This window comes from Megalopta genalis, chromosome 13, assembly GCF_051020955.1.
Source record: "Megalopta genalis isolate 19385.01 chromosome 13, iyMegGena1_principal, whole genome shotgun sequence".
Lineage (NCBI taxonomy): Eukaryota > Metazoa > Arthropoda > Insecta > Hymenoptera > Halictidae > Megalopta > Megalopta genalis.
The window spans coordinates 2,329,518-2,344,879 of record NC_135025.1 but is presented as its reverse complement, the minus strand read 5'-3'; the positions used below and the strand labels follow the sequence as shown (position 1 = coordinate 2,344,879).

At 28.4% G+C, this 15,362-nt stretch overlaps 3 protein-coding genes across 7 annotated transcripts; 1 reads left to right on the top strand and 2 right to left on the bottom strand.

The window, feature by feature from the left end:
• Positions 1–666: 666 nt before the first annotated feature.
• Positions 667–10,318, bottom strand: Bsg25D (blastoderm-specific gene 25D). Of its 3 annotated transcripts, XR_013034683.1 has the most exons (14): positions 10,106–10,318; positions 8,737–9,158; positions 8,505–8,635; positions 8,109–8,308; positions 7,787–8,023; positions 7,286–7,706; positions 7,054–7,214; positions 6,912–6,970; positions 6,764–6,828; positions 5,772–6,668; positions 4,529–5,228; positions 4,146–4,246; positions 3,624–3,973; positions 667–3,518 (listed from the first exon to the last, which is right to left on the bottom strand). XR_013034683.1 is itself a non-coding variant. In XM_076525925.1 (13 exons), the coding sequence occupies exons 2-13, from the start codon at positions 9,110–9,112 to the stop codon at positions 3,836–3,838; spliced, it is 3,486 nt and encodes a 1,161-aa protein (XP_076382040.1). In that variant the 5' UTR covers positions 9,113–9,158; positions 10,106–10,318; the 3' UTR covers positions 667–3,835. The 3 variants fall into 3 exon arrangements, 2 of the variants coding, with proteins under 2 accessions (XP_076382040.1, XP_076382041.1); XM_076525925.1 differs by having other exon boundaries at positions 667–3,973; XM_076525926.1 differs by having other exon boundaries at positions 667–3,973; positions 8,737–9,140.
• A 504-nt stretch (positions 10,319–10,822) lies between these two features.
• Positions 10,823–14,448, top strand: LOC117228524 (exonuclease 1). The gene is given in 8 exon segments (XM_033484315.2): positions 10,823–11,465; positions 11,537–11,656; positions 11,939–12,200; positions 12,333–12,548; positions 12,612–12,899; positions 12,987–13,200; positions 13,276–13,877; positions 13,880–14,448. Coding segments are annotated over 8 exon segments (2,151 nt in total). The 5' UTR covers positions 10,823–11,304; the 3' UTR covers positions 14,168–14,448.
• On the bottom strand, positions 12,543–15,360 carry LOC117228534 (protein CutA homolog). 3 transcript variants are annotated; one of them, XR_013034685.1, is made up of 8 exons: positions 15,178–15,360; positions 15,049–15,108; positions 14,898–14,943; positions 14,774–14,823; positions 14,667–14,709; positions 14,438–14,584; positions 13,335–13,500; positions 12,543–12,885 (listed from the first exon to the last, which is right to left on the bottom strand). XR_013034685.1 is itself a non-coding variant. In XM_076525932.1 (6 exons), exons 1-6 carry the CDS (start codon positions 15,252–15,254, stop codon positions 14,513–14,515), a joined length of 348 nt encoding a protein of 115 aa, XP_076382047.1. In that variant the 5' UTR covers positions 15,255–15,360; the 3' UTR covers positions 14,324–14,512. The 3 variants fall into 3 exon arrangements, 1 of the variants encoding a protein (XP_076382047.1); XR_013034684.1 differs by having other exon boundaries at positions 12,543–13,500; XM_076525932.1 differs by lacking the exons at positions 12,543–12,885; positions 13,335–13,500 and having other exon boundaries at positions 14,324–14,584.
• Between the last annotated feature and the right edge of the window lie 2 nt (positions 15,361–15,362).

Below are 15,362 nucleotides of genomic sequence, written 5' to 3'. Positions count from 1 at the left end.
TCCATTTTGTTCGATGACCTTTTGCCATCTCTCCGACAACTTGAAAATTCCACGCTCGTAGAAAGTCTGATCCTTTTCGGTCAAAAACTGAGTTAAGTGAGATTTTACAACGTCATCATCGTTAAAAGTTTTACCACGATGGGAGTTGTCCAGGGATCGAAATAAGTGGTGATCCGATGGCGCGAGATCAGGGCTATATAGGCGGGTGTAACATCGATTCCCAACCAATATCCATCAATTTTTGCCGAGTGGACAAAGACGCGTGCGGCCTAGCATTGTCCTGCTGGAAAATGACACCATTACGATTGACCAATTCTGGTCGCTTTTCCCTGACCGCTGCATTCAATTTGTCCAGTTGCTAACATTCACAGATAATAAAAGATAACATAATAATAATAATAATAATTTTATAATATAACATTTACGGATATCATAAAAATGGGAGTGAGAGACATCTATAACTGAAATCGGCAATTACTTAGTTGACAACCCAGAATTTCGTGTCACAAGGTCTGACTTATCTTACCGATTCGATTACTTACCAAAAATACATGTACCCGCACACGCCCCTAAAATGTATCGATCATAAAGCATCGTTTAATAACTATTATCGTTTATTACTCTGAAATTAAAAATATATGTAATTGTTGAAAATGAAAATAAGTATTTCATTTTAAATTATTCTTTTTTTCATACCCTTTTCTTATTAATACATTCTGTACAGTTTTATTATAACATTACCATTATATGTATATAGAACTATATTATAATTCTTAAATTTTTTAATAATTACCGCTCGAAGTATGTGAATCACTTAGTACTGTATTACTGTAATTATTACCATTTACGAACTTTGTATTGAATAACTGTAGTGTGTTTGAAGGCAATATACTTCATTAGTGACAATGCATAGAAGAATGTTCAGTGTATAATCTTAATAAATATTAAGGCAAATATGGAGAAACATATTTCGCTGCAACATGGAAGTATACAAATATTTATATAAATATCATGTACAAAATATCCTATATAGCCAGTAATACATTAGAAATCAGAAACATCCGAAGTAAAACACTTACATAATATATAAAGTGAATAAGTGTACATGTATGTACATACATACTGTTACTTCCAGAAAGTTACTTAAAGAAGTTAATTATTACTTTGTATTATACAACCATTCACGCGCATCCGATTGAATAGTCAATATTAAACAATTTACAAGTACATCCACTAGATATTACAAAATTAATAAAATTCTTAAGTAGTATCATTGATCTTTTAGATCCAGAAAGTCGTACTCTCTGAATTCTTGAATGTATAACATGTATATTCATTAAATAAAAATCTTGCTTTTTTCAGAAATAAATTTTTTCTACAATTTCGATTGACATTTATATATCTACGTGTTGTATACTCTCTCTCTTTCTCATTGTGGAAAAGAAATATTTCTTCATTTCTTCATGAGAAATAATTATAATTTCGTATTCGGCAAACGTCCTTATTTTTGTATGAAGTACTTCTCTTATCTTTGAAAATTTACACAAAAATCCATAGTTCACTTACAACATTGTACAACATACTGGTAACTATCATTCACAAGCAGCGTTATTCAGATGTCCCCTCCAATTATGATAAATGATACATAGAAGATGAACTATAAAATCGTAAATCATGATATAAATGAGGTCAGGGAAATTGAAAGCAAAAATGAAAAATCGTCGTTTTTGATTTAAACATCATGTACCTCCAATGCAAAAATAATATCGGTGTACTTTTCGCCAATATATCTCATGATAAGTATCATATCACAGTAGCAGTCTCTGTAATAGAATCTGTAATGGAAATCATTAGTCAAGTACACCTAACGGATTTTTCAACGCAATTTCGGTGTTCTTAATTTCTGACTTGTTGTTCTGACCCACAAAATCTTCCTGATCTCATTTATGTCCTTATTTACAACCAATCCTATATGCGTACATAACACACAGATATATCCTTTTCAGCAGTTGCTATTCTTCTTCAAAAAGTGAAAATAGTTTTCAAAAATGAAGCTATGTATAATATATTTTACGTTCTCTTTTCGACGCGTGAAATTTAGAAAATTCTTATTTATAAATTTATGATCAAAAACATACGAAAGGTATGTTAAATAATTCCATAATTATTCTATAATTAATAGTTTCCGCTGTATTTAATTTTTGTATTATTTTATTACCAACGCAAAGCCATGTTGGAGGAGCAATAAACGGGAATAAATTTTTTTCCAGATAGCTTTTAAACAGTAGCGAACGTATTATTTCTCTTTCCTCTAGACGTAATCGCAGACATTAAATTTATAACAAAATGCTAATTTCGAAAAACATCTTGAACCATTTTAGAACAATATTATACACTCTTGTCGTGATAATTCGTTTTCATTTTACATTACGATAACTATATTTATGGTATTATGATTATTTGTCTGTAGCGTTGTTGTTAGATTCGGGAGACAGTGAAAAATCGGAAGCAATTTGTACTACTAACATGACGACTCGTCAATTTCTATATCTACTATAAACTTAATTTGTTCCGCATAAGTGTATTATTTTTACTGTTGCTACATAGAACTTCGATATAATATAATTTTTGAACAATACGATAGTAATTAGTAAAGTAAACGATGTAAGTAAAAAACAATCACTTATGCATAACAAATAACAAACATTACTATCGGTGTATATAGTTCATACATTTTTTCCATCTTTGGCATTTACGCTAAGAAATCTATATGAAAAGTTGCAAAGTCCTCTACTGTACACAATAACTTAAATAACTGCAGCTGAAGAATGATAATCATACATTTTTTTATACTAGCTAACATGCACAGTTTTGCACCATTAGCAATTGGGTTGAAAGCTGTTTGGTCTTTTCTTAATTACACACGTGACAATATAAATTCGTTGGGATCCTCAAACGCAGTATATTTGCAGTTGTAACTTACAAATTATAAAACTGGTTATAAATTTCTATTAATAACCATCAACGCTATGAAACAACTCGCTAATGAATACTAGACTTTTAAAATTGTTTTTCATTTGAAAAAGGAAAATAATCTAAAGCTATAAATAAATATTGTAAACATTAAGTGCAAAAGTTAATCTCAAATTCCATACTCAAAACTACAATATAACATCCGTCGGTAATCACTAAATTACAGATCTTTATGCTTTCGTGACTGATCCATGCATAAAACGACGAAATAATATATTTAATAATGATCAATCATGTTTCTTGTATTATCAGCAAAATCAATTTTTCATTACTGTAATATTTATAATCTATAAAGATCGATACTTGTATAAAAGTCTGTACTATATTGATCACATAATACATAACATTACAACAAATTGCATCCAATATTAAATCAATATAAATAAATAGTCTTTGTATAATATAGCAAATCGTTAGTATAGTCTATTCGACATTGATTTATATGTATATATACATGGAGATTAAATTCGTATTCATAATCAGCTCTGAAAAAAAACTGAAATTAACAATCTTACTGACTACTAATGAACATTCTAAAAGACATTATTATATTCAAAAAGGAAAAATGCTCATTGAGACGAATAACATACATAGATCTAAATTACATCTGTCCCTGAATCACACTTTGATATTAATACGTTGTGAACGTTGTTATTAATATTCTGTTAATATTAGTAGAGCATCGTTCTTTATATAGGGAACAATTCCAGAAATTTTTAGGCATAATTTCATAATATTAAAGTAGGCAGACTCCATAATATTTAAGTTGGTGTTATGGTATTACAAATGATTGTTTGCAGTATCATATTGAAGTAGATTCACCATTCAGTCCTTTTAACATGTTATTGTGCTGTTGCAATCGTTTCAGATTCGCTGATAAATATGCATTTTCTACGTACAAATCCTTCACTAATATATCAGTACGTATCAATCGTTCAGCCTATAAAAAGGTATTCAGAATTATCAAAAATATTAACATCAATATAGTGTTTAAAAAATCTTAATGCACTTAATACATTTTTATAATATGAATTCAGAAATTATATATTCGTTTCTTAACAAAATATATTATATGGTAAAAATATAATGTGATAGTTAGAAAACATACATACCTGTTCTGCATTTGTTTGTGATTCTACTTGCAATCGTTCTTGGGTACTACGAAGCAGATATTGCAATTGCATAACTTCTAATTGATGCTGTGATATTATATCTGAAATAATATTGCTAAATATTAATTTTTAAAATATTATTGACATTATTAAAAATTCTAGTTTTTTGCTTACATATAACTATTATTTATAATAAAAACATTTTAATTAAAATAATGATTGTTATACAATGACTTTTTCATATTGATTATAACAGTTATGGTTCCAGTTTTTAATCAAATTGAATGATTAGAATTTGTTGCTCAAGCATTATAACAAGAATTTTTGTAAATATATATATGCAAGTTATTTTTATATAATATTATGAAAAACTTCTCTCTTACGTTGTAATACACGTTCAATTTGGTATTTTTGTTGTTTGAAACACTCTTGCCACTGAAGCTTTTTGTGCTCTTGTGCTTGAAGTTTCATAGTTAAGCTCTGCAGTACATTTATATTTACACAACATACTTGTGATTGTGCATCAGGCTTTATACATTGGCTGTTCGCTGCTTTGAAAGTTTGTGATTTAATTGGATCTGACATGATGTCATATTCTACATTACACATACAATCTTCTTTCGACAACTTTCCATATTGCAATCTAGGTTTTTCAATTTTACATGCACTATTCAAACCTGTCACGGAATATTCTGTATGTATTTGATGTGAGTTACAATCACTAAGGTCAATGTGTTCCTTCTTCATTCGAGGACTAAAGTTACAAGCTAAGGCTGAAGAATCTAAAATTCGATTGAATTTAAACTCCTCTGGCAATTTACTAATATTATCACTGCATTGAGTAAACTTAGATGTAAATTCAGTGGACGGTTGAATATTGAACGAATTATTAGGAACATAATTTGATTGCATTAATGGAGAAAACGGTACAAGGTCATCTGACACTTGGACAGAGATATCGATCATTGTTGATCGTGCTAAAGACTTCAGTTCACGCAATTCATCGATTTCTTTATCTCTCTGGGACTTTTCTTCCTCTGTTTGAGCTTTCCATTTCTCAAATTCTTCTACAAGATCTAAATACTGTAACGAATAAACCAATTAATATTTCCGTAATTTGTGAACTGTGAGTGTTCCACAATTATTTTAACAGTCGAAAATGGGGGGAGGGGGGGTAGCAGAGGTGCAAAGCATTCGTGTCCTCGCCTCTCATTGATCAGTGCTTTTTCGTTAATAACTCGTAAACGGAGCCGCGGTTTGCATTTTCGCAAAGAAAATGACCTCTGCTACCCCCCCATTTTCGGCTGTTATAATAATAGTGGGACACCCTATACTAAATTAAAATATTGAAAATATGTTATTATACATATACATGGCGTTCAACTCATTATAGCGCATGACAATTTTTAAATACTTAATTTTGAAGTACTATATAAAATGAGGATCACATTAAAATAAAGAAAATTGATTTCTCAAAAGCAATTTTTTTCGCAATATTGGGAATACCCTAAATAAAAAGAATTAATACAAAACATTTTTTAAAAAATGAATAATATTTTATAATACTATATAGTGAAATGAGATTATTTGTAAGCACAATTAAAAACGGTAAAATAAATATCTTACTTGTTGTTCTAAATTAAATTTTTCTTCAATCGGAGACAAGCGACCATTATTTTTTACTTTATCCGTGGGACAAATTAATTCCTCATATTCTTCTATTTTTGCTATAAGTTCTGTAAATTTTTCGTCGCTAACTTTTTGCTCTTGTTCAAAAAGTTGTCTTTCTTCTTCCAATTTAGCAGTCCAATATTCTTCGCATTCTTCATATTCAATTTTTAATAACTCAAGACTTCTTTCCAATTCTGCGCACTGATCAGTTAACTGTTTTTTCTCTGCAGCATACGTTGCTTCAAGATCTTGCATTCTTATTTTTAGGCAATTAACGTCTTCAATTGACTCGTGTTTTACTAAATTTGGATTAGATTTCACGTTCACATCGTTACTTATTTTCAAATGATGAGGTGAAAAATCTTTTTCCTTATTTGATTTCGAATGATCAACGGCCGTGTGTTCTTCCTTACGAGGAGGATAATCTCTGAGACTTGGAACTTTATTTTGTGATATATTTTTAGTGTCTTGATTGTTAAAATTATCATCGATATTGAAATTATTATCATTATTGTTTGTTACTGTAAGTCGCTTCACAGAAAGAGTATTTTTATGTTTCGGAACAACAAAATCTCGTAAAGATTCACTTGTTCGTTCTTCACATTCAGTTTTCATTTCAGAAGCAATACTTTTTACAGTATCTGTTTCATTCAGTATTTGTATATTCGAATTTGACTGCAGTTTCACAACCATCTTTGAGATTTCACTTCTAAACATACAGTCCTCTAAGGTGCATGCGTTACTATTCGCTAATATACTCTTCAATTGTTTTATAACCAAATTCTTAAAACTTTTTAAATCTGTCTTTTTACAGTTTCTTGTATTGTCCCTTTCGTTAAGGTTACAAGGTGTCTATAAGTAATGAAAAAATATATACATAGATATATTAAGATTGCATCTGTTACTCTAAAGATAAAGAAACGAAACATTTACTAATTATCACTTACGGATGTAGAATGTTTAGAAAGTACATCTAAATCATCTTCAACATCTAATGTAAATGCTTCTTTACCTAATAACAATTTCGAAACATTGTTATTACATAAATCAAAAACGTAAATTGGAATAATTTAAACAGACAATTTAGTCTATTACCTTCAGTCTCATCTAAATGTATATTTGTAGTTGTACAATCACCTTCTAAATTATTTTGTCTGTAATAACACAATACAGAGTTAAAGTCGTCGCTTAAAGTAAGAATGTTATTCATAAAATATTTAAATGTTTTATACATTACCGTGTATCTTTAACATAAATCTGATGTAATTTTAATGTCTCCAATTCTATAGTGAGTTCGTCATTTTGATCTCGTAAAGTAACAACTTCCGATTGTAAATGTTTAATACGATCGACTAAAAATATAACTTCTTCTTGATGTTTAACTTCTATATCTTGAGACTAAATAGAAAATAGATAGTTACAAAAATGAACGATTTATGTATTAATACTAAAAAAGCTTTATAAAATACCTCATCATATTCTAATGACAATTCTTTTGTTAAACTTTGTAACTCGTTATTTGATTGCTTTAATTTTTCAATTCTATTACGAAGATTCTCATTCTCTGCTTCTAAAATCTGATTTTCTTGCAAAGTATTTACAAATTTATTTCGAATTTCATGATTTTCTTTCTGCAATATTTGTAGTTGATCATCTTTTGCCTTGAGAGCACGCGCATTTATTTCTCGTTCAGAATTAAGTTGACTGGAAAGATCTTGTACGACTTCAGTATGACGTTGGTCAAGCTGTTTTCGAAGGTTTTGTAAAACTACTTCTTGTTGTGTATGTTGTTCATCAATTTCTTGAGCAAGAGTGTTCGCACGTTCATTAGCTTCTATGATGTCTGCACGTAATTTTTCCTTTTCACTGTTTTTACTCTCTATCAACAGGCTAAAAGTTAAAAATTTTTGTTATTAATTATTTACATTTTTCCTCATTACAAAGATTCAGTTAATAAATCTGTTGTATACTTCAAACTGTGCAATTCTTCTTGATACAGTATCAAGACATCCCGCAACAACGTAATATGTGACCGAATTGAAGAATGATCCAATGATTCATTAAAATTTTTCAATTCTTCACACAAGGTAGTTGTTAAATCGGATAGACAAGTTTCTGAAGTTTTAATATTTCTATCCGTTAACAAAGACGTGTTTGTAAGACCAGAAAGTTTCCATGTGTCCAGGTACGTATTATTTCTTGTAAAACTGTTGTTCCATGAACAAAAATGAAATGTGATATAATCAAAGATATTAAGTACAAAATACTTGTATAGTTTTCATATTGTTATACCTAGCTCTGCGAGGAGTATGTAAGTCAAAATTACGTTTTCTAAAATCTGATTTAATTGATTCCTTTATAGATGCATTATTTTTATCTAGTATTAATTGTTCTTCCATAGTCGTCCTGTTTTGAAATATGATGAAGAATTCATCCAAACTGATTAATCCATCACAATTTTGGTCAAGTTTTTCGAAGATGCATTGTATAATCTGTATAAGAAATCATTGTATTAATTTCAAATGCTTGTAAGTATGCTTTCCAAAGCTATTCTAAATAAAAGAGAACAATTAAAAAAATAGAAATGTACTAATTATTAACTTGTACAATACATTTCTATTATTAACTTATATAAAATCAGTGAAAATTTACTTGATTTCAAGAAATGAATTATGTGTTTTTAATTACTTGTTTTGGAAGAGCTGGGATCCCTAAACAATCAGATATAAAATACATTGTTGCACAATCTACATTTTCCTTTAAGCAGTTGTCTATTTTCTCCCATAGACTTTTTAATCTATTTTCATCAAATGTTGCACCTGTAAAATAATATTTTATATTACTTTATGAATTTTATAAATGTTTTCTTCTTGTCAGTTTTAATTAGAAATACGTATTTATTTTTATAATGTTTAATTACCTGTTTTTAGGATATCTACAGTAGATCTGGAATTAGTGGGTGATAATGAACTACATATTTTACTATCTAAAATGGGTGAATTTAGGTTGCTTTGTGACTCTGCCACAGAATCTTTCTCCGTATGGACCACTAATGCCTGTGTTTTGTCTAATAAAGTTAATAGAGCTGTTCGAAATTCTTGGAACGTTATCGAATGTTTTTCTTGCGTATGATGCTGAATATAAGACTTCAACTCTTCACTCTGTTCTGTAAGATGTAATTTATGGCATAAAGTAAGCCAATTACCCTCTTGTAGTTCAGATTCTCCTTTCGTTAAGCAACTTTGAAACACAGCGTAAAGTTGCTGTTCATAAGGGTCATTATTATGTTCATCCATGGCATCCTTTCATTATTTTTTTTAGATGCTATAAAATATAACAGATCTAGAAACACAATAATATTATTTTATTTTATCTACTAAGATCACAATTTAACATACACAATATTTTTAAGGTTAAAAATAACCATCTAATTTTATGGTAAGTATAAATATAACTATATAGAAGACTTTGTTACTACATATTATATATCTTTATACTAATCCAAGAAATTAGACACAAAAGGTTTCGAATATATAATTTTATTTGTATGTAATAATACATCTTATTTAATAAAAATATATGAAAACACAACTGTAATTGTAAAATATATTTCCAAAAATTTATAAAATTCCTTCCTTTTACTTTTATATATGTTAAACATATATTAAAACTATTATACCAATATTAATTATTTTCTTAAATATTTTCATATTTATGCTTACATGTTAGTATGTAGTTCCTGTGAAGTATTTGATAAGTTTATAATTATTTCTACATTTATTGAAGTATGATACAATAGTAATTAGCAATAGATAATATGGATAATTTATGCAAATAAAATTTGGTACCCATTTTATAATAGTTATAATTATTACATCAAATGAAACAAGCGTTATGTAAATTTTTCAACTGTAATACAACATTTATAATATTCAAAATATTCAAATATATTTTATTCAACGATATTGCATATTAACCTAAGAATTATATGCGACAACAAAGTAGAGCGAGGTTAACAACATATAAATGTGTTCATGTCAATAATTGTGAAAAGGAATAAATTACTACGTTAAATATTAAATACTCATTATTTTTAGATTGCGTAATAAACTATATATGTTGTAAAACAGCTTTTATTTATATTAGAATAATTTTGGTCGCAAGCATTGTTTCACCTAGCCAGATTGACACAAATAATAAAAATGAGTTTTTCCTAATAGAATTCATTGCTAGAAGTTTTTCCTAAATAAAAAAATGTACTATTTGCGTTTAAAATGAATATAACCTACCTTTAAATTATAAAGTTCGTTTCACGCGAATAACGTACATATACGTCTACATGGTATATACACATCACAATGACTGTACCGCATGTAAACGAAGATTACAATACACCTTACAATAGTTTCCACGTTTGTATCATTGAAATACTGATTATTATGATTCAACTTAACCGTTTCACAGAAAGTTCCAAACGTTTACTCGTGTCATACGATGTATAAAAAAAATAAACATCATTTAAATGTATTAAATCATAATAGATAACGGTAGATGGCGTGCAAAGCACTTCGAAAGGGTCTTTATTCAAAGCATTGCAAAGATTTAATACACAATATCCATACAATGTATAATGTATAGTGTATGTATGTGTATGTACATGTACACTATAATGTCCCAAAAATGTCGTAAGCCCTTGGAAAGGGTGATTCCTGAATTGTTATAAGTAACCTTCTTCTTAGTGAAAATGTTGGTTGACGCTTTATTAATTAGTCATTAATAAAATATATGATTCATCAGAGAGAAAGAGAGAGAGAGAGAGAGAGAGAGAAAGAGAGAGTACGGCCTACGAATTTTGACGCAATGCCGCGCTGTGCCTAACATAGTGTTAGTTTTACGTTGAACTAGTTATGTTTTTAAGCGCTGCTTTTTTTTGAAACGCTTGCAAATTTACTTTAATTGGATATACATGTATTGTTAAAATATACGATATACAAATGTACATATCTATTCGTTTTGTATGCATGTAAACTTTGGTTTACATTCTAAATTTTACAATGTTTACATTATCCTATTCTTACAAAACTATCTTATAAAAATATACATTTTATTATTATATTATATCATTTTGGATTTATTTGGTCTTACCGTTTGTCGCAGCACTAATATAAACGTAATTTTAAGTCTTAAAATTTAATTAAAATACATACAGATGTATACATATGTATACATAATACTCGTATACATGTATACATATTTACATTATTTTAAATCCGTGTGTAACACAATATGTATGTAAAGAAAAAAAGATGTGGTCCGCTCTATGTATACATATATGAGTGTTGTTACACACATTAAGCATACTAGTAATGTATATATACATAGTCATTGAATACATGTAATTTGGCGGCAATGCGAAAGATGCGAACACGTCTAATGCAATAACTCAACTATTTCAATGATTGTTTGGTGTTTTTGCTAAAAGTTAAATATGGGTATTACCGGATTACTTCCTTTCTTAGAAAAATCTTCAAAAAGAACAGATATTGATCAGTTCGCTGGTGGTATTGTTGCTATTGACTCTTATTGTTGGTTGCATAAAGGTGTTTTTTCGTGTGCTGACAAATTGTTTATGGGACAACCGACAGACGCGTAAGAATGCTGTTATTGTTTGACTATCATTTATTAAAACAGTGTATTGAATAATAGTCATTTGTTTTTAGATATGTTCATTATTGTATGAAATTGATATACATGTTACTTAGTCATAAAATTAAACCAATTCTTGTGTTCGACGGACGACATTTACCTGCAAAAGCGCAAACTGAAAATAAACGACGAGAGTATGTATGAGAAATTTAATTTTCCAGTATTTATTAAATGGACAATTTTGTATCTTCATTTTTAAGTAGAATTTAAGAAAGTAATTTGTGAATTAATGATTAATAATATGAATTCAATTCTACAGATATCATAATATTATACGTTTGCGATACTTATTTTAAATTATTTGCAATATCTAATCTCCCAATTACATTGAGCCCAATGGATCCAATAGCCCAAGTACATGAAATTATCTATTAAATCAAGACAATAGGTAATTTTATATTATACTTTTCATTTAGAGCCAGACAAAAGAATCGTAGAAAAGCTATTGAGTTAATAAAAATGGGACACGATGCTGAAGGAAGAAATTTATTAAGAAGATCTATAGATATTACACATGAAATGGCTTTAGAATTAATTAAACAATGCCAAAAAATAAATGTTGATTGCATTGTTGCACCGTATGAAGCAGATGCACAATTGGCATATTTAAACATTAGTGGAATTGCTGACGTTGTTATTACAGAAGATAGTGACTTAATATTGTTTGGTTGCAAGAAGGTTCATATAATTTTATTATAATTTAAATATCTTCATATTTTACTCATTATTTCAATTTGTAGATTTATTGCGTATAAATTATTAACATATGATGCAAATTTTATTTTTACTTATGTTTCTTTATATTATTAGGTGTTTTTTAAAATGGATATAAATGGTGACGGTCTTTTGGTAGAGCAAGAACGTTTGCATCTTTCCATGGGTGTGCGAGCAGAACATTTTAGTTTGAACAGTTTTCGTTATATGTGCATTTTGTCAGGCTGTGATTATTTGTCTTCCCTCCCCGGTATCGGATTGAATAAAGCAAAAAGGTTTATTATGCTAAATACAGACTGTGATATATACAGAGTATGTTGCTTTATTGATCTCCATAATGTTATATATATAAATCAATTACAATTATTTTTATAGGCTTTAACTCACTTGGGATCTTACTTGAAGATGAAATCACTAGTTGTAACTAAAGAATATAGAGATGCATTTATATTGGCGGATATTACTTTTAAACATCAATTAGTATTTTGTCCTTTGCAAAGAAAACAAGTTCGCTTGAATCCACCTTCACCTGACACAACAGAGGAGCAATTATATTATGCTGGCGTAGAAACAAATCCAGACGATGCATTACAACTTGCTTTAGGAAACTGTGATCCATTTTCTTTAGAAGTGCTTCACAATTTTGATCCTGATAAGGTGGAGGTAATTATCACTTTTTATAGAAATACATTGTACGTTTATCTAGATTTAATTCTAATACCAAATATTGCTTGGATTGGTATTTTTCAGAATCAAAATGAATCTAATGCATGGAATCAAAAATCAATTCAACATGATCATGCTAGTATTTGGTCAGAACAGTACCAATTAAAAGATAATTTAATCAAAAAGTCTCCTCGCAATAAAGATCTAATGCCTCAACAGAAAACTGTCAATAAGCAGATGATTCTCCAAACAAATCATCTGAGAAAATCTCTTTTAGTACGGCAGAAAGATCATTCCGGTAACACAGTTTACTTTTTAGAAATAAATATTGATACGATATTTGACAAAATATAGTTACATACAAATTTTACAGAGTGTACAGAATTGAATCAAAATGAGATCTTAAATAAGTATGAATCGCAGGATGCTAACATCGGAAATAATTTAGAAGTAAACTTATCCTCTCTCAGTGAAGAAGAAACATCTCCTATTTTAATTAGACGAACTAATCCTTTTTTCGCGCAGACGTCCACTAATAAAACTTCTCCGAGTCTTTTGTTTTCAAGTAGGAGTCGTATGAAGAGAAGAAATATGATGCCTGTTAGAAGAACAATTATAAATGAAAACGTTATTACAAAAAGTAAATTTTTTGTTAACACAAGTGTCAAGAGTGATAGTAATACTATAATAGAAGATGATACATTATATTCATGTGTAAGTTTAAATGAAATTTAACAAGGAGAAAGAAATACGACGACTGAAAAAATTCATGTGACTAATGTTTAACTTCCCATGGTAACTAACAAAATTGATATAGAATCAAGTTCCATGGATGTAGGCGACGTATATAATGCGTCATTTACATTGAATCAGTCCAATATTATTAATCACTCAAATAGTTTCTCCAACTATAATGTTGAGAAATCATATTTAGGTATTCAAACGAATGAGAATTTGTTTTAAGTAAAAACAGCAATCAATCAGTTGGTATAACTAAACCGTTTATGTCATCAGAATCTCTTGTAGACTCTGACTACTTAATTTCGCAAGAAAATATAAATACTTTAAGAAGTAGTTTATTCAAATGGTCTAATACAAATAACAAAATAAAACTTTCTAACAGTAGTTCTTCAAATTTTGGAGAAAGTGCTATCACTACATCAAGTTATATAGTATCTTTTCTAATAATATTCATTTATTCATCTTATATCAAATATATAAGTCAACAATTAAGTTCAGTATTCAAAGTTCAAAAAATTTATTAAGCACAATTTATTTAAGTATTAAAAAATTAAACTTTTTAAAACCATGTAAAATTACGTGGAAATTATTATTTAAAGAACAAAATGTGATACGTTTATTAATATAACAAATGTGAGATTATTTATAAAAATAGTATAAGATAGAAATATAAGTACAAATACAATTCAAGAGAATTTTATTTTATTATACATAAGATGTAAAGCAGTATTGTTCTAAGTATTACAACTTTTTGTACAGCATATACACATGCTATTATAAATACATATACTTACGAACAGAATAACGTTTTTTCTTCTTTATTATATTTTTTTATATTTTTTTTATTATAATTTTTTAGCCATTATCAATTAGTCAGTAGAATTTTTCTTATTATTGATATTACTGACCCATTGAAGGTAATCTTTGTTTCCATTTTGTATCTACAAAATATTTAATGAAGTTATACAATTCTTATAAAAATTATGAATTGTAAAAGGCATATTATATTGAAATATTACTTACTGGTAAAGAAATTACTTCGCATACTTCATATGGATGATTAGCCCTGTAGAAAAATGTTTGAGATTATGACATTAATTTAACTCTAATATAGAAAAGTTTGAACGTACTTAATGTATTTGGTCAAAGCATCCACAGTATCAGTTCTTGTTTTTATCATCTGCAATAAAAATAATAATACAAGTATGTTTGCATTTTTTTTACCACAACATTCACGATTTTTCACATTCATACCATTAGTAATTCATTATCCTCATTTATTTCATTCTTCCATTCATATCTAAAAACATTTGATAATTAATATATTATACAAATCGAAATTATCGCAATTGATATACATTTATTACCTTACAAGTATATGACTGTATACTTGTATAATACTTACACGGATATGATTCCCGGTATAATGTTAACACATGCAGCAAGTTTATTTTGCACCAAACCACTATAAGATGATAAAAAATTAATCAATATATAGAAAAATTCTATGACAACTTCTTCTACTTCAGCTTACTGTGACAATTTCTTCGCAACTTCTTGCGTTGGAACGGTAACATAAACCACAGAATTAATACCTGCAAAACTACTCATATTTCTATAAATTTGCGTACCAATACTTTTTGCAAAACATACATACTCTGACTTTTGACAAGGGGGATGAGATTCACTTTATGAGAGGGGATGGTACTACATGCACTT